This window comes from Pavona decussata, unplaced genomic scaffold, assembly GCF_977016875.1.
Source record: "Pavona decussata unplaced genomic scaffold, jaPavDecu1.1 SCAFFOLD_105, whole genome shotgun sequence".
In the NCBI taxonomy this organism is placed as follows: domain Eukaryota; kingdom Metazoa; phylum Cnidaria; class Anthozoa; order Scleractinia; family Agariciidae; genus Pavona; species Pavona decussata.
In genome coordinates, this window is record NW_028145519.1 from 1,015,164 (window position 1) to 1,034,607 (window position 19,444).

Sequence of the window (19,444 nt, forward strand, 5' to 3'; positions counted from 1 at the left end):
GTCAAGCAGCACTGCCCGGTCAATGTACGTGGCTTTTTGAAGTTAGACAAAGTGTTTTCTTGTTTTGTTTTGTTTTGTTTTTTTTTTTTTTTAGTTCCTCTATCTTAACTACAACAATGATCTATTAGGACAGGCATAATGAACTTTCTTCTTACAATCTACTTATATCCTATGCAGCAAAGAATGTATGTTAAGCCCGAAGAATATTTGTATATGAAGGCCGCCACACTGACATGGCTATCTTTGTATTAGGGAACTTTCGAAAACACACGGCGACGAAAATGTTACAGAAAAAATAATTTGCTCAGCCGTTTTGAGTTTAATTTGGAACTAAGTTAAAAATAGTTCCAAAGTCATGTATGATCCCCAAAGCAATCATTCAAAAGATTTCGGGTTAAAAGTTTCTGATGGATCATGTCAGTTCTATTGACAATTTTACCAAGGCCTGCAGTTTTTTAACGGAATTTATTTCATTTATAAGCGAGAAAAATGCACTATATATTTATCTGCTTAAAATAGGAATTAATTAAAGTGAAAATGCGGAGTCACTACTTGTAAAATCTGGCGAATTATTAAAGAAACTCTCCATGCTATGGTAATTTATTTTTCGTATGTTCTTCACTCTCCCTTTTCTTGTTATTATGGCTTTCATTTAATGTGCATGCGCAGTGGTAAGGAAGCACAACACCAAATACCAATACGAATTTTACGATAACCCTTTATTTCGTTTCGTTGACATTACAATAAGTCTCCCGTTTTAATGGAATACTTTTACAGCCACATAAACTTCTCCCCGAAATCTTTGTTTTGGCAAGCGCAAAAGCCATAAACAACCCCTTCTTTTCACCAGGACTTCTTTGTCACTGCATTCTGTGACTGTCAATGCGAGGAGTTGAAAAACCGTCAATGTCTAAGAAAAAAAAAATAACAAAAAGAAAAAGAAACGACAATTACGTCACATGGATACGTATTAGCATTAGTGTTTATACTAGAAAATCGATTGTGTTTAATGAGGGTAGCATAGCATTCCAGAAGAGTGGCTTAATCATTGTTTGTCTTTGACTAAGAATCGGCCTGATATTTTACGGCTTAGAGTGTTTTAGGGTGCGTTCGATTGACCGTATTTCGGAATGGGAATGCATACAACGATGACAAGAAATCTCTCATAAGAGGTTTTAGGAGTTACTGGAGTACGAAGTGGCTCTTAAATTATCCGGCGTGAGTGAATGTTTGCAGAAATGGCTTTCCAAATTACTAAAAGAGATAAATTTAAGGACGATGCCAACTATTGTTACTGCGCATACGTTCTGCGCATCTCGAGATACTCGGGTTTCCTATGGGTGGTGCCTGCTAATACAGGAATATTTTTGCGCGGTTTAAAACTATACGGAGAAAACGGAACTTAGCAAGTGCTCTTGGTATCCAAAAAGAAAATTTGGGGTAACCATGCATTTTTCAGAGATAATCAAGTTTCTATTTAGGAAAAACTGCCATACATCGCTTTATATTTTGGCGCTTTTTGGAAATATTGTTGCTTAATTATCTCTGAAAAATGCGTGGTTACCTCCAATTTTCCTTTTGAATTTCAATAGCCCTTGCTAAGATCTGCTTTTCCTGCATAGTCATAAACCGCACAAAAATACTTCTGTATTAGTAGGCACCGTCCTTAACACTGAACTATTCCGCATATTCCTAATCCGGAATACGGTCAATCGAACGCAACCTTAGGTTTCATGAACGTTAAGTTGACGCCTTTTTTCGACAAATTTCTGATGGTCGCCCTATGAACTGTCCAATTTAACTAAAGGGCTGAAAAGAGGCTTGGAGCAATGAGGCAATTACAACTCCACATGGCAACTGCTCCTTTTATTGATCGTTCTTTAGCCTGGACTAAGCTTCGTAACCATTCAGCTTCAAAGTCACGGTTTCTTCCCAGGCACGCCATGGATCCACTATTGTGGATCTCTAGACGTGTCTAAAACCTCGGAAAACCGTTGAAATTTACACGAAGAATATCAGAAACAAATCATATCAAAATTTTTCTAAGATCTCTTAACTTCTACCTTTGCAAATAGACCAAAGTCTAAAGTGCAATTCTTGCGTATTCATAAACTTTTGCCTATTCCTGTTACCTGGGAACTTTCCACTTTCAAATGAAACATATACTGTGGGGAAATATACTACTATACTCCATACAAATGAATAGTATGTACAGTGGAGAATTCTTACTTGCAGCAGCATTGATCTGTTGGCATCTGGCAGTAGTACAAATGTGCACAAGGATACGTTCCTACTGGACAAGGATGGTGAACATAAGAACAGGTACCAATCGGCCAGTCGCAGATCATAGGACCACCTATTGAATACAATTGAAGAACAATCTTCATGCATAAATGGGTAGAGAGAAGACAACAAATTTGACGTGAAAAGATTAATGTCAAAGAGAAGAGGAACAAAGCAGGTGAAACGGCAATGCTTTCGCAAACTAATAAGCAAAGCGCGTAACTAAAGGTGTTGTCTGCGTATGATCAACAAGCTGAACGGTTCTGGTCAGGGACCAAAGGCTATGTGAGTTGCACACTACTTGAGGCGGACGTAAGACACACGGGTTGACGGCGCAACTAAGAAGCCGCTCGAGTAATTTTTTCAATTTGTAAAAATAAAGTTAATGTTGTTGTTGTTGTTGTTGTTGGCTCCTTAAAAGACCCCCAACAAAGATGTTTAAGGAACCTTTATTCTCTGTTGATAAAAGAACTTACACGACCAAATGACATTCATGCAAAAAACTGGCTGACTTTGTTGATTAAACGGAAGGCTTCCATAAGTGTCACGTTACATTCCTCTGTTGAAAATGGGTAACAATTATACTACAAAAATTTTGAAAACGTTTGGCATTAAATATTTAGTGCAACTGTGCCTACCTAACAGTACCCCTTTCAATGTCGTACTCCATATTTACCTTTAATATATTTGGACATTTATCGTGTAACGTGACCTAAATTCCTTAATTGACCGTTACTGTTAACATGTGGACATTATTAAAAGGCGGAATGATAAAGCTCCTGGAGGGGTTCATCCACTAAGCAACGAACAAGATTGATATAAAGTAGCTTTCTGTTCCCCATTTTGAGTACAGTATTGAGTATTTTTTTTGAAAATTGATAAGAATACCGATAACAAACTATTTGACAAGTTTCATGGAGATTGGGCAAATGCTTCCCCTTTAAATAAACATATGCACAGTTATTAGGCTGGATAAGCCTGAAACGACTGGAGCGTCCACCACAGCACGCTGATGTTGAGGTTTATGATTCAAGAAGAAAAGATTGGGGCTGGCGCTGCATTTAAGAGGAGAGTTGTGCGGACGATAGGATGGCGGAAGATGTGTATGATGGCAGATACGGCTCTCTCAGGTGAGGTGGTGTTCTCCAAGCTAAAACCAGGTGTGGCGATGAGTCCTGAGTGCTACTAAATTTTACTGATGAAACGCAGTTTCTATTATTGATCGTAACAGTTCGCTTCCAGCGATAAACTAGCATAGTATCTAATTTTTTTTATGATGAAGAGCCTCTTTTAAACGTCATTTACACGAGCAAAAAGATCGGCACGGCACCCCAAAATTACGGTACGGTGTCGCCAAATTTTTTGGCACGGCACTCCTGATTTTAAACGTGTGACCATAGCGTGCCCCAAAATAATACGGCACCGTGCCCGAAATTTTAGAGGTGCCGAGACCACCTCGCGGGCGACACCGTACCGTAATTTTGGGGTGCCGTGCCGATCTTTTTGCTCGTGTAAATGGGGCTTTAATAACTATGTTCGCCTCTCACGTTTTTCCTCCACTTGCTTTCTCTTAGCATTTCCACCATCCACAGCATTGGCAGTGATCAGCAAAAAAACGGTCGCCAACAACATAAAAACGTGAAACTTCATATTCATAATGTAAAACTAAAAAAAAAAAGAAAGTAAAAACGTGTCAAAACGTAAAGACAAAGGATAGTTTTTTTCACATACTGTAGTTAATAAAATGAGGCTAATTCGTGTTCACCTGAGGCGTGTGGGGTTATTCGAAGTCACTTCACATTAAGTTGAAATCCGCGAAGAAAATTCCAATAAGTAATATGTAAGTGATTGCCACGTTCTTTCCGAAAAGAGTTACTCATACATGCATCCCAGAAGAAACGCACATCGTTTTTTTTTCCATCCAGACATTGCTAAGACACAACGTATATTATGACAATAAAGTTGAAGTTCACGGGCGTTAATATAAGGAAAATAATATAATTTTGTAAACAGCGAAGAAATATAGCCACTAGATCCTAAAGATTTAAAAGGTACACCTAAAAATCAATGACTGAACTGTCTTTTGTCAAAGTATCAAAGGATTTGAGTCACTACCGGTCAGCTTATTTTCTCGCTGAATTTGGATTATTTTAGACCTTTGCGTGATAGAGAAAAGTGTGTCTACTTCATCCTTGCTTAGTTCGCTAACAAACGAGCAGAGATGAAAACAATTGCTATATTTTGACTGAGGAAGAATCATTGTGTTAAATTATAGTAAAGAAAGTTTTGCAGCTATGTAAATTTCTGTTAAGGGAGAAGCTGAAAAGTGTAAAATTTCGAGTTCTCGCGTGGTGAAATCCGAGCTTCGGGTAAGTTGATCGTTTTTCATGGTGTTCTGCCGATATATGGAATATTTCAAAAAACTAACCTTATATCCTCTACTTATTTACCTAGGCCTTCAAACTGGCAAAGTATGAGCGAAATTGATTTTTTTGACCGTGGCCAATTTTTTTTATTTTTATTTTTATTTTACTGACATTCACTCTTAAGTACCTCTCGCTTCTCTACTGGACGCCGGTCTTAAACTTCTGAACATCTGAGATGACTTAATATATTATTTTCACTGTCGGGAATTTTGCGTGCACACAGATGTACACCTACCAAAATAGAAAGGGATGTATGAACGTCTTGTGCAAACGCAAAAAGTTGAATTGAGTGTTGTTCTATACTTTACGTTTAGGTGAGCCGGTCCACACATCCGTTACTTTTTTATTTTTTTACTTTTTTTTTTACGTACGTTAAACCGTGAGTCTAAATTACGTCCGTAAATTCGTGCGCTTGATAGCTCTATCTTATTTCCCGTAGCCAAATTACGCTTCTGAGATGTCTCTACGCCATGTAGCACGGGATAAATACAGCCAAGATTACGTATTCAGGATTTCTACAAGGAAAATCTTTCTATAATGTACTTAGTTCAACTTAGTTCAATTTCGACCTTTTAACTTTGTTGTTTATACAATGCTTCATTTTCACGGTTTTGCAAAAGAATGTAAGCTATTATGAACCGAATTACTTGCTTTTCAAAACCGATACTTTCTTATTGAAAACTCAAAATAAAGAAGTCTCAGACAAGCCATAGCATTTCTACCTAGAAAACAGTTCTAAGTTTGCAGGAACATTGACAATTTTTTTTTTGTTGTTCAAAAAAAAAAAAAGTTTGACGAAACGAAGTCAATGATTCTCGCTTTTTATGAGGCAAAGACATTCTTACCTGTGATAAGGTCGAATACTTGGTTTTCCAAGAGAGCACAACAAATGGACGATCGTTTAGCGCAGCTTCGACTGTAATATGTTTCCGCAGCAGACTCTGGCGAAGATAGCACAAAGCTAATAACCTCTCCTCTTTTTCATCCTTTGGTTTCCATAGCGTCCTCTTCTTCTATAGTAGAAATTTCCACTAAAGTAAAAGAGGGGTGGATCTGTTGAAAGCATAAATGTATAGCAATAAAAATAAATTTTGCATTGAAGTAAAAGAAAGGTGACTGACTACATAAATGTATGGCCGTTGCAAAATAGTTTTTACTAAAGTAAAAAGAGGGTGGATCGATCTATTGAAAGCATAAATGTATAACAATAAAAAGACATTTTCCACTAAAGTAAAAGAAGGGAAGATCTATTGGCGACATAAATAAAAGCCGTTACCAGACTTTTTCCATTAAAATAAAAATAGGGTGGATCTATTGAAAGCATAAATGTATAACAATAAAAAGACATTTTCCACTAAAGTAAAAGAAGGGTAGATCTATTGGCGACATAAATAAAAGCCGTTACCAGACTTTTTCCATTAAAGTAAAAATAGGGTGGATCTATTGAAAGCATAAATGTATAGCAATTAAAAGGCATTTTCCACTAAAGTAAAAGAAGGGTAGATCTATTGGCGACATACAATAAAAGCCGTTACCAGACTTTTTCCACTAAAGTAAAAATAGGGTGGATCTATTGAAAGCATAAATGTATAGCTATTACAAGATATCTTTTTCTAAAATAAAAAGAGGGTGGATCTAATGAAAGCATAAATGTATAGCAATTAAAAGGCATTTTCCACTAAAGTAAAAAAAGGTTAATCTATTGAAAGCATAAATGTATAGCAATTACAAGACTTTTTCCATTAAAGTAAAGGCTGGCTTCCATATGATCGCGGATCGCAGATCGCAATAAGGTCTGCGATTGTCTGCGATCATATGGAAACTACATCTGCGATCGTCTGCGATCCTGCGATCGTGATCGCAGACGATCGCAGAAGATAGAACCATGTTCTATCTAAAGGCTGGTTTCCATATGATCGCAGACGATCATAGATCGCAGATCGCAGATCGCAGATCGCAATTGATCGCTGGAGATAGAACATGCTTCTATCTCCTGCGATCGTCTGCGATCACGATCGCAGGATCACAGACGATCGCAGATCTCATTGCGATCTGCGATCTGCGATCCGCGATCCGCGATCATATGGAAACCAGCCTTAAAAGAAGGGTGGATCTATTCACCGCATAAATTCATAGCCATTACAAGATATCTTTTACTAAAATAAAAGGAGGGAGGATCTATTGAAAGCATACATGTATAACAATCACAACTTATTTTCTACTAAAGTAAAAAAAGAGTGGATTTATTGAAAGCACATTTGTATAGCTTTTACAATGGTGAAACTCTCTTTCGATTTTTGTTGTTCGTTAAGCTTTGACTACCAATAAATCCTTCCAAAATGGTTTAGTTGAGTGCCAAACGGACAATCCTCTATTTCTGGGCGAAGCATTGCTGTATTCAGTAAAACAAAAGTGACATCAAGTGCTAAGTGAACCAGAACGTTTCTGATCCTACGCTTAAAGTCGCTTCACGTATTAACAGGCCCCCATAAAGCGTCTTTGGAGTCAAAAGGAGGATGAATACATAAATATAACTGCATGAAAAGAATTAATATGTCATCGCGGGATTCTCACAATGAAGCAATCGATGAGTTTTAGGATCAAGCTCTGAACAAAAACACTGATCGACACACTGTGAAATACACAGGTCAGAAAATTAAGGAACTTATCAACAATAAAATTATAGTTTAATTTAAAACTTAGCAATCTGAGATTACAGCACTCCAAATTATAAGTTGCATTTATGCCTGTACTGTTTTGACCACCCAGTCTAAGTTGAAAAGGATCGTTTATGTTAGAAGACTAATGACTCAACTATTAGGAAGCCTCACAATCGCTTAAAAAAAATAACTTGCCCTAATTTGTTTACCAAACTAACTGGTAAAAGTTATTTATTCCTTTTTTTTTTTTATCAGCAAACGTAGTTTGCATTTTGGAGATATGTCGCTTTCTCTCGAGAAAATATTATTCTTGTTATTATTATTTTCTTATTAATATCAATTAAAACCCTGAGATACACTGGCTGAAAAACAGTTTATTAAAATCCGAATACAATATTCTTTAACGTTTTGATTTAACTTATGCAGGGGAGGCAAACATGGTAGATCTAAACAAAACAATTTATATCCAACGAAGACATCAAGTACAGCGAGTAACTTGGTCCTCAGTGAAGTTTTCTGCGTGCATTCCACGAAGTAAAAAAAACACCCTTCATACACAAATGATTTGTGGTCTACGCCGTGCTTTGTAATGAAAGCAAACTTTCCAATATAAACACATTACCATGTCAAAGCTTTTTCCTTCTTTTTTTTTTTTTTTTTTACCTTTGACCGTATTAAAAATTAAATTTCTTCAAGCCTTGGTTGGAATCCGTGTGACAATTGCCAGCAAAGACGACAAAATTACAATATGGATATTAAAGAAAGGTCGATAAAAATGAAAAAACTGCTCAGCGCTTTCAACCAGATAGATAAGAATCGCCAAATAAAAAAGGTGAAAAAAGGAGGTTTCGACTTAACGTTTCATTCCAGGGTACATATAACCAGCACAGCTGAGCTCGTTATTCACTTTCCACGCAACGCTTTATTTATCAATATCCTATATTAAAGGAATGATCGATTCGTTTAGAACAGTTCGTTGTAGCTGTCTAATTCTTATGAAAAATACAAGGGCAATTTGTGAACGTGCTCTTGTATTTCTTAGAAGAAGAAGAAGAAGAAGAAGAAGAAGAAGAAGAAGAAGAAGAAGAAGAAGAAGAAGAAGAAGAAGAAGAAGAAGAAGAAGAAGAACAAGAACAAGATAATTTATAGTTTTGTTTTGTCACAGATTTTACACACAGTGATGCATGTCTAAAGTACGTTATGACGGGGAACCCTAAATAAGCCACTATAAAAGCCCTTGACTTATAAGGTGAAGACTTCTCTTTTAGGCTAAATACGACGAAATACTTTGAATATATACGGAATTACATTAGTCATAAATGTTTTCTATACAAAAAGGTGAGAATTGCATAACGCACTACGATCTTAAGCTGCCCACATGACCGGGGCTTTTTAAAAACCCGGTTTCTGTAGCGTGAAGCAACTGCTAGTATTAGGACCCTCCCCCCCCCCTCCCCCGCCGACTCTCCTCGATGGCATGCTAGCCTACTGCAGGGTTACTCCCAGCAGTATATCGCCAATACCCTTTCATACACCTAGACCTGGCTGTTCAAAAGGCGATTAACGGTAATCCATGATTAGAAGTTAATCGAGCCTTTCAGCTCGCTCGTGAAAAATGGCTTTAAAGTCTAATTTCGAGCTAAAGGTACAGAAAAGTCTAAGTAAAACTGAGGGCCAAAAATCTTTTGAAAGAACCTTTATCGATTAGTAATTAAACTCGAATCAAAGCTCAAGTTAATCCAGGATTAGCTTAATCGGGCTTCGAAAGAGAAAATGTGGAGCTACGTTTGTTGCCTAAAGAAACAACGTAGCAATGAAAAATGGTTTTAAAGGCCTTTACCTTTAGCTCGAAATTTGCCGACAAAGGCACAATTTCTTCCTGCAAACGTCAAGCAGCACTGCCCGGCCATTGTACGTGGCTTTTGAAGCTAGACAAAGTGGTTCATTTTTTGTTTTGTTTTGTTTGTTTGTCTTTTTAGTTTCCTCTATCCTATCTACAGCAATGATCGATCTGTTAGGACAGGCAAAATGAACATTCTGCTCACAATCTACTTATATCCTATGCAGCAAAGAATGTATGTTAACCCCGAAGAATATTTTTATAGGAGGGCCGCCACACTGACATGGCTACCTTTGTACAAAGAAGCTTAGGAAAACACGACGGCGACAGCAACGACAATGTAAAAAAATAAATGAATAAAGTTAAATTTAAAAATATGAGCAAGACAATAATTCTGCAAAAGGGTTAAAAGGTACAATATAGGACATTTCTTTGGCCTCCTCTGCAAACCATTAAGACGTGAAATTACCGTAATGAAATAAAGTTTTCAGTAGAGCGTCGAAACAAGACAGTGAATTTTCCTTTCTCTTTCTGGACTAGCACTCCAGCGGTGCTGTTAATTATATTCCAGGATAATAGGCCTTATCACGGTTTTCGACGCCATTTTGACGGGTAGGCAAACGGGCTTGAAATAACAGTGTTTGTATGGAAATCCGATGTCAAATAATTTTCCTAAAACATCGCTTGTGAAAAATTCATGAATTGGAAACTTTTGGCACTAGGAAAAGGATTTTAAGAACAAAATTGGTGGGATGTAGCTGTGACAGAAAACGTCCAGTCGTGTTTTGAACTTTTCATACATTTGTCTGTATAGCGAACCAGCCGTGAACTGGTACTAAAAATAGTTCGCTGGAAAAAATACAGGGAAATGTATGGAAACTTCAAAACACGACTGGACGCTGTCTGGTACAGCTACATCCCTCATTAACAATTATTCCATGAGCGCGCGTTGGATATGAGATGGTAAATAGCCAACGAGGCGCGAAGCGCCGTGTTGGCTATAACCAATTTCATATTCAACAAGCGCGATTGGAATAATTGTTTTATTCAATTCTCCCTGTTTGGATATTGTTGTTGAATTATTTTAAGTAAAAATTTCTTTCAAATTAAAACGACCGGATGTTGAGGCAACTTCCGACCAAAGCGACAACGTAATGATCACAAAAAAGAAATGGGTATTACTTTTGCTAATTTTTTAATTTCTATGCAATTTTTGTAAGTTTTGTTATTAAAAATTTAGAAAAGGTCACAACGATTTTACCTTAAACGACAAATAAGTAGGAAATAAATATTGTCAACAAAAATTGCCAATATAGCACATTTTACCAGCAGTTTAAAATCCTGGCCTCAGTTGTTCAAAGGGTGGATAAACTCTATCCAGTTGAAAAATCGCTATCCAGCGGATAAAATGTACTCCAACCAATACATTGATACTCGCTGGATAGTGACTTATCTGCTGGATAAAATTATCCGCTCTTTGAACAGCTGGAGCCTAGACATAAGTCTTAATAAGGTAATTTGACCACCATAAAGGGATTCGAGAACTCATGTTACGAGCGTTAGCCCTTCATCTGAGCAAATCAAGGAATTGTGGGTTTTGTATGTGGTTTATTCAGTGAGCAGCGGAACTGCGCTATTAGTGGAAGCATGGTAAGGGAGAAACAAGAATAAATAAGTAAAATTAAAAGCGTTCCTTGATTTCGTGAGGAAAAATAATAGTGCCGATTTGTAAGATAAATTTTCGTTTTAAATGTTTGCGTCTTTCTATACCACAACATGATCCAGAAAAATGCCACAGACTGCCATGTGTTTGTAAGGACGGTGAGAGTAAAAGGAGGAATGAGTTTATGGAATGTCGCGCAGAATGGCATAATTATGCAAAATACGATTTATGCGGAATGACTTAAACGAATGGAATTAACTGAAGCGCGTGTCCTGTTTTCGCGCCAATTTTATAAGAGCAGCAGCCTTTTTGATGTTGCGGACTGTAGCAGAAGATTTAAAACAACTAGACAACAGATATATTAGTAGAACAGAACAGAGCACAGTTGAGGCCTCTCTGATTGTTAATTCATGTTTGTATGCTGTACACATTAACCCTAGAAGAAAAATTACTTTACTTTATTTAACGTTAATGTTTTTAGCCCATAATAATGTTCCTTCATTGGTTCAAATTAGGTTTCGTTCAATTTCGGCGCTTTCCTGAACAAAGGAAACATGTTTGGACGTACTATCTCCCCTCTGTCTCATTGTCATAGCCTTTATATTTGAGAGAAAAAAAAAAAAAACAGAAGAAGAAACAACCCCCTCTCCCCCCCTCTCCACTCCTCAGCCCAGTGGTGGGTGTCTGGCATATATTTATCAATAACTAAACTTTGGGATAAACGTTTGGATGCAGGGGACCACATAAAATAAACTGTTCTGAATAAGTTCCGTTGCCAGGTCTCTTGTAGTAGAAATACACGTGCCAGACGTCACTTTAAGTGTAAATAGACCAAACTGATTGCAGGACTGACACTACTGCAAAGGGCTTTTTTATTTGGGCCAATATCTAAACTAGTACAGCTACTCTCCTTCAGCGCCAGAGTTACAATGAGCAAAACTAACGGCCCTTAAAAGTTTAAATTTGAACGAAAACATAAAAGGTTAACTGGGGTACATGACGTAGCGCATATAACAGTACATAATATGCATATAGTTTCAAAAATAACAGATACAAAAAGTTTAAATTTGAACGTAAACAAAAATGTGAACGGTAGACTAGAGTACATATAACTATAGATATGGCCTATATAACGCTCCATATGACACATGTAAGCAAGCTGAAAAATACAAAAATAATTAACGCTCATTTCCTCGTTAATGTCATCTGGTGACAAAGTTTTACAACAACCCAGCAACAACGGATCCCGACGAAAAAGCGAGAGAGGCTTACCAATAACACACGACCTACGGCATTCAAAAGAGTTGGATAAAGTTGCGTTTTGGTGGACGTCAATTAAAGAAAAGCCGTTGAAATTATTTTGAATTCTGACAAGATTCCAAGGTAACCTGGCAAGAAAATAAGAATTTTACCTCGCTAAGAGAAGGTAAACTTTATTTAAATTGATTCTCCAGCCAGCCGGATCAAGCGCAAATAAAAGGTATTTTTGAATTAAAAATTTCAATTTTCACTGCACGTGATAATTACTCACTAAATGCACGCATTGTTGAATTAGTATCAGGTGTAGCGATTTCAAATGTTTCATAAAAAAATACGGCTTCGTCTAAACAATTCCCAATTTTTTAGATGATCTGGCTTGGAATTCAACTTTCATAAAGTTTACCATCTGTAAGCGGTTAAAGCTGCCAATTTCTTGGTTCTGTTGCCTTGGAATGGTCTCAGAATTCTAAATAATTTCAACGGCTTTTCCATGATTGACGTCCACTAAAACGCATCTTTGATTTATCGGAGTCTTTTGAAGGCGAAAGGTCGCGTGTTATTGGTAACCGCTGTAATTATTTGTGTATTTTTCAACTTGTTTACATGTATCCTTTGGACCGTTATATAGGCAATATTCTACCGTTCACCAGTTTTGTTTACATTCAAATTTAATCTTTTTGCAGCCGTTATTTTTGAACCTATATGTATCTTATATATTGTTATATACGCTTCGTCATGTACGGCTAGTTAAACGTTAACCGTTTATGTTTACGTTCAAATTTAAACTTTTGTAATATTTCATAAATGCGTGACCATGATATCAAAAGGCTATTGTTATTGGCAACTACACTGAAACGAATGATATGCAACTATTACCATAACTTGATTGATTTAAACTTCCTCTAGTATTAAAGCTAAATACTATTGCATTCATCAGCAACAGCGTAGTGACTTCGCTCGCATCAGTGGAATAACAGTTTGTGTTTAAGAGTTGGCTGTGTTGACTGGAGGTGAGTGCTTCAACTTAAAGGGTTCTTAACTTTATACACAGTAGTAATAAATTACTGGAATAAACTTAAGGACTTGCTCTAACGAATGCACGCTCTGTTAAGAAAAGATTTCGAATAATTTTACTATAACGTACTTCTACGGTTATCACGCGTTTGCTTTTTTAAGCGACTGTTGTCGTCTAAGCTTCTTTTCTGTTTTGCGAAGTCGACTTGAGGTGTGGATCAAAAATTCTTGAAGTCCTGAAACTTTGATCTAAAGAATCGAACGTTTTGACGCCTCGTACACTAATTATATCGCAACATGTCGAACTTACCAAGTAGTCGACACAGTTTGTTCTCACCTTCGACAAACGATTGGGAAACAAAGATGTTTTTATAATTCATGCACGCGAGTTTGACGAAGTAAACAAATCTTACACAATTGGAAGGAACCATTTTAGTCATTAAACTAAACACGTAACGCATTACTGAGGACTTGTAAATAATGTTAATAAGGCAGAATTTTAACGGCAGATTTATCTTGGACAGCTCAAGTGAACCACACTCATCAGGTGAACATGTTTGCATATTAGCTTCTTTCTTTTTCTTACGTGGCCTGATATAACCAATCCTATCGACTAAAAATGTTGCGCGAACGAGGCTCTCGCTTCGACTCTTGATTTATACATCAAACAAGGGACAGAACTCGTTATACATTTTCTATATGGTGTTGGAATACTTGGCCATGGACGAAATTTGTAGACGCAGAATACTTAATGTTTGAAAATCGTATCTCCTTCAAACTAATTCCAACAGTTTTACAACGAGCCAGTAACAACGGATTCCGACGGAAAGCGAGAGAAGCCTACCTCATAGAAGGAAAAACTTTGTCACCAGATGACATTAACCGACGAAATGAACGTTAATTATTTTTGTTTTTTTCAACTTCTCTACATGCATCCTATGGACCGTCATATAGGCCGTATTTATAGTTATATGTACTCTATGCTACCGTTCACCATTTTTTGTTTACGTTCAAATTTAATCTTTTTGTAACCGTTATTTTTCAACCTATACGCATCTTTTGTTCTGTTATATACGCTTCGTCATAACCATTAACCTTTTATGTTTATGTTCAAATTTAAACTTTACAGTGCAACGAACTCAAACGGGGCAACCCAAAATTGATCAGCCAATCACAGGTCACCTTTACAACAAAGGAGTCTGGCTTTGGTAGTTTATAAACCAATTGAAAACGAGAACATTTCTTTAAATCAAAAGTGTCGTTTTTTTTCGGTGGCTCCGATTGAGTCCGTTGAGCTTTAAGAGCCGTTTGTTTTTCTTATTGGAACTCTGGCCCTGAAGAAGACGAGTTGTGCTAGTTGAAATATTGGCCTAAATAAATCAGCCCTTTGCCGTTGAGGCAGCCCTACAATCAGTTTGGTTTATCAATAACTCTTTTTCAAAAGAAGGTAGCAATGATTAGCATTGAATAAAAATGTAAACTGAATTCAACGAAACCGTAATTAATTATTCAAGAACGCAGGAAAAAGTAAGAGAACTTCACGGGCCTTGCGTACAGGAAGCAGGAAACAGGGTCGTGACTTCTGCAGACATTTTATTGAAATGTTACTCTGAAATTTCTTAAATTATTTTGAAGACTTTTAATTCAGCACGGTGAAACTAATCTGAGAGCCCGTTTCGCATTTTTTTTTGATATTTGGATCTTTCATAAAGGCCGGTGATCGTGATGAATATGTGGCTATTGTTAATAGCAACTACACTGAGACGAATGATATGCAACTATTATCATAACTTGATTGATTGAGAATTGGCTGTGTTGACTTCAGATGAGTGCTTCGCCTGAGATGGTTGGCTAACTTTATCCTCAGTAGTAATAAAATACAGGAATAAACCAAAGGACTTGATGTAACGAATGCACGCTCTGTGAAAAACAAAGATCTTGAATAATTTTAGAAGAACTTTTACGGTTATCACGCGTTTGCTTTTTCAGCGACTGTTGTCGTCTTAGCTTTTGGCTTTTCTTTTTTGCGAAATTCTCCAAGTCCTGAAACTAGAATCTAAAGAGTCGAACGTTTTGACGCCTCGTACCTACACTAATTATGTCGCAAAATGTCGAACTTACCAACAAGTAGTCGACATAGTTTGTTCTCAGTTTCAACATACGACTGCGAAACAAGGATGTTTTTATAATTCGTACGCGCGAGTTTTACGAAGTAGACAAATGTTACGCAATTGAAAGGAGTCATATTGGTCATAAGTGCATATTAAGCTGGACACGTAAGCATAACTGAGGACTTGTTAATAACGTTAATAAGGCAGAATTTTTACGGTGAAACTATCCTGAACAGCTCGAGAAGGGTTTTGTGACAAACTGCAGGTTTCTCAGTGTACTGAGGAAATTGCTAATTTATTGCGCGTCTTATATTTGTGTTTCAACCGAATAAACACGTGGCACTATACGAAACAAATAACCACATTTCTTTCTGTGCTCGAAGAAAAAAACTTTTGTTTGTAATAGGCTAGGAATTTTCCATTACCAGAGAAAGAAAAGTGAACAAAATGCTGCACTATGAACTGTTTGGGTTTTAACCAGAGTCTTATGGAAATCGTGGATTTCTGAGTTGAAAGCGTTTTCCATCATTGAGTAGATGGTTACCTTACGCCTTATCTCAGTTTAAAATTTCTGGCTACTGAGCACCTACAGAGATTCCTCTAACTGCAAGACGAAGATAACTTTGGTAATTGTCGAATTGTTCCCACACTCGCTAGGTGAATACGCAATAGGCAGCTTTAAGTGAAGGCGTTCGAAAGTCACTGACGGCAACCGGAAGTCTAATGTTTCTTTCTTTCTTTTTTCGGTGTGGTTTTGCTCCTAACCACAGACAGGAAAAGTTCTTGTTGATGACTGTAGTTAGACATTACAAACGTGATGGCGTTACATCACTCCAAAAAGAGAAAAAATTAATTTCCGGTTGCCTTCCGTGGCTCAGAAACGTCTGTGCTTAAGTTCCCTATTAGCTTCCTTCTGTTACTTACCGCGTCAGTTAACTATCTCAAAATGCGACACAAAGGAGGCTTATGGTTCGACAAAATTAAACAAAATTAAATTCGTAGTAAATAGTGATATCCAGGAGACAAAGTTCAACGTTATTATGAAGGATTTTCCTTGGTTTCAATTTTGTGGAGATTTCATGATCATTTTCTTGGGGCGCTACCATCAACGTGAATCTTGGCTTTACTAGTAACGTGTTGTGACAATTCATTGTGCTCAATTGAACTGATTTTACAATGAAGGCAATTTTAGATGGAGGAAAAGTTAAAAAGAAGTTAAAAAATGAAATTCGGCATTTTAAAACCAGTTCCACTTGATAAAAAGAAAAGAAAAAAAAATAAAACAAAATACGCATCTCTCAAATGGCCCCTTCTGCAGTTTCAATGTCAATGTCTGCGTTCTTGATGTCATGTTGAATTCTTTGTAATGTCCTAGAACCTCTAAGACAGGCGAGTGCAGATCTAAACAGTGCGAATGAAATTCGGCTTCTGATCCATAACATGGTTTCGGCATATTGCTCCCCTTTCTTGATAGCAATCAGCTCCGCTAATCGACTATGGTATCTCAAGCATTCATTGCCCATTCCGCTGGTTGTAGTGATGACCAAAGGTGTAAATGTTCCATGCTCAATGTCAAGAACTCTCCTTGAGTACAGGCGCTTTTTCTCATTCTCGTGCGTACGATCTGTTGCGGCTCCAGGTCCTTATACGATTCAGCATTTAGGTGGCAAACCCTTACATCAAAGAATGCCGATCGTCGTCGCTCCCAGATCCCACGTGCATGAATATCCAATCTCGCATCTTGTGCTTTGTTGGATCCTCTACTTAACTGTTCTCTAGAGATGTCTAGGAGAACTGGCTCAGTCTCAACGTCACTGCAAACTGTACTCAGGAGTTCAGCCTCCAGATCTCTGAGTTCATTGTGACGCTGAATGACGAAACCTCCTAGTTTACAGATCATGGAGTGGTCAACTGTAAAAACTTCCCCACAGGCACATGTGGAAGGTATGTCATCTATTGGCCAGTCATAGCGTAGTTTAACAGCGTCTCGGAACTGCCTTTTATTGAGGTTAAAACCCAGATCTTTAAGAGGGAGGACTGTACGCCATGCCAATGATCCTTTTTCCGCCGCCAGATTCAGTGCTCGCTTAGTCTTACATGGTGCCATCTCCTTAATACGCTCTGTTCTGTCTACGAGTTCCTTTGATCTTTCCCTTGTTACTGCCTGTTGTGCTGATTTTACGAGGGAATCTTCTGTTAGCTCATGTGACTGACATACGATTTGTTCAACGAGGGGTGTTGTTACTTTGACTGAGGAAGCGTACTCGCGGCTTGCTTCAATGCATGGTTTTCCAAATCAAGACCACCTAGGCGGACTGGCAGCGCTAGAATGGTCCTATCTAGCTGATTACACTTGCGCTCAGTAATCGCAGGAATGAGCACCTGAGATATTGCAATCTCTAGTGGCTCTAATAATAATAATAGTAATAATAATAATAATAATAATAATAATAATAATAATAATAATAATAATAATAATAATAATAATAATAATAATAATAATTTCGATGTTCGGGTGTGCCATCCAAACGCAGATTCGTATCGAGAACTTTCTCCGAAACAGATATTCCAACTACACGAAAATGAGAAGAAGAGGCAATACAGTAGGCGGGTTTTGGAAGTGGAGCAAGGGTCATTCACACCACTAGTTTTTACAAGCACAGGTGGAATGGCCGATGAATGCAAGAGATTCCATAGCCGCCTTGCAGAGCTACTTGCGTTAAAAAAAGGAGATGACTACGCTACAACCATTTCTTGGATAAGGGCGAAGGTATCATTTGCCATTCTACGATCAGCCTTGTCTCAGAGGAACCAGGAAAAAGAGAAGTGTAGCCAATATGTCTGACATTGACATTACATCGGAAAGTGCGCAAGCCAGAATTTAAGAAGTGACTTTTTTTTGTCAGTCTGAATTATGTTTTAGAGTATGATTGGAAACACTGTGACTGGGCATTTATTTAGAATATTTTTATTATGAGGGTATATATATTTTTATTACATCAGTGGAAATTGTTCTTTTATCTTCTGAACCAAACCCATATGAATTAGCTTTTATATATGAAAGTTATTTCATTAATAAAATAATAATAATAATAATAATAATAATAATAATAATAATAATAATAATAATAATAATAGAGGTACATGGTTTCACTATACGGGAAGAAGGCGTAAGGTCGTGATTTCTATTGACTTTTGATTGAAATGATTATATACAATTTCTTATTTACTTTATTTTGTCGACAACAAAGAAAGATGCCACGAAAGTGGTCAACTCTATTTCAAAAAGACATTAATAATTCATAAGCACATTGACCTATCGAATGGTCGATAATACATCACGTGCAGCGACAAACCTCCTCTTTATTAGTATGAGGTGTTTTATCAGCTGAAACACTCCTTATTAGTATGCAATGTTTTTCTCCTATGCTAATTTCCAACGTTCACAAAAGCTTAATCGTTGTGAACTCTATTGACACACGCTTTTCCAGGAATTTTTTTAAAGCCGTTCAAAAAACTCGCAGCTCATGTTTTATCGGGTCTTAAACAACTCGGCTGCGCCTCAACCCGATAAAACAATCCCGCTGGTTTTTTAAACATTACTTAATTGAGCATGGTCAATCTATCCTTAGAGCCTGTATTGTATTTTCTTTAACACTGGGATATTTCATCAAAAAGTGATGGTTATATATTCAATAATCATTGCATGTTGTGATACTGTTCAGATAAAGCGTTATTGAAAAATCAAAGCTTTCGCCGATCAACGACATCATCAGGGTTAACAGAACATATTCGGCTACTATTAGCAATTAGTGGCAACTACACTGAAAAGGCTGATATGCAATAAGCAAAACTTAAATGATTGAAAACTTTGTCTAGTGCTACAGACAAAACGTATTAGATTGATCATTAACAGTGCAGCCACTTTGGACTAGCGGAATATCAGTTTGTGTTTAAGAGTTGGCTGTATTGACTGAAGGCGAGTGCTACAACCGATAGGGTTTCCTAAATTTATCCTCAGTGGGAATAACAGGTTTAAACTTAATCTGGATTTGCCCTAAAGAGTGCACGCTCTTTCAAACAAAGTTCTGGCATAATGTTAGTCGAATTTCTACGGGTTTTAGGGGCTTGCTTTCAGACAGGAACTGTCATCGTCTAAATTTCTTGCTGTTTTGAGATCATAAGGA

General features: G+C 37.2%; 1 protein-coding gene and 1 long non-coding RNA gene across 5 annotated transcripts in view; one reads left to right on the plus strand and one right to left on the minus strand.

Moving 5' to 3' along the window:
* Window positions 1-548: 548 nt before the first annotated feature.
* On the minus strand, window positions 549-5,638 carry LOC146471280 (small cysteine-rich protein 1-like). Its single transcript, XM_085121063.1, has 4 exons — window positions 5,555-5,638; window positions 3,831-3,948; window positions 2,230-2,356; window positions 549-910 (listed from the first exon to the last, which is right to left on the minus strand). The coding sequence occupies exons 2-4, from the start codon at window positions 3,937-3,939 to the stop codon at window positions 904-906; spliced, it is 243 nt and encodes an 80-aa protein (XP_084977189.1). The 5' UTR covers window positions 3,940-3,948; window positions 5,555-5,638; the 3' UTR covers window positions 549-903.
* Window positions 5,639-12,997: 7,359 nt separating this feature from the next.
* The window catches only part of LOC146471281 (uncharacterized), a 42,702-nt gene continuing 36,255 nt past the window's right edge, over window positions 12,998-19,444 (plus strand). The window contains exon 1 of one of the 4 annotated variants that reach the window (XR_014866823.1): window positions 12,998-13,142. This is a non-coding gene — a long non-coding RNA (uncharacterized LOC146471281). The remainder of the gene's footprint in view (window positions 13,143-19,444) is intronic. The other 3 variants (XR_014866822.1, XR_014866824.1, XR_014866825.1) reach the window with 3 other exon arrangements.

Coding starts and splice junctions, on each gene's coding strand:
- LOC146471280 (XM_085121063.1), bottom strand. CDS start 3,939: ATGAATATGAAGTTTCACGTTTTTATGTTGTTGGCGACCGTTTTTTTG. Junction 2,357..3,830: donor AAAGCAAGTGGAGGAAAAAC/GTGAGAGGCGAA, acceptor TGTATTCAATAG/GTGGTCCTATGATCTGCGAC.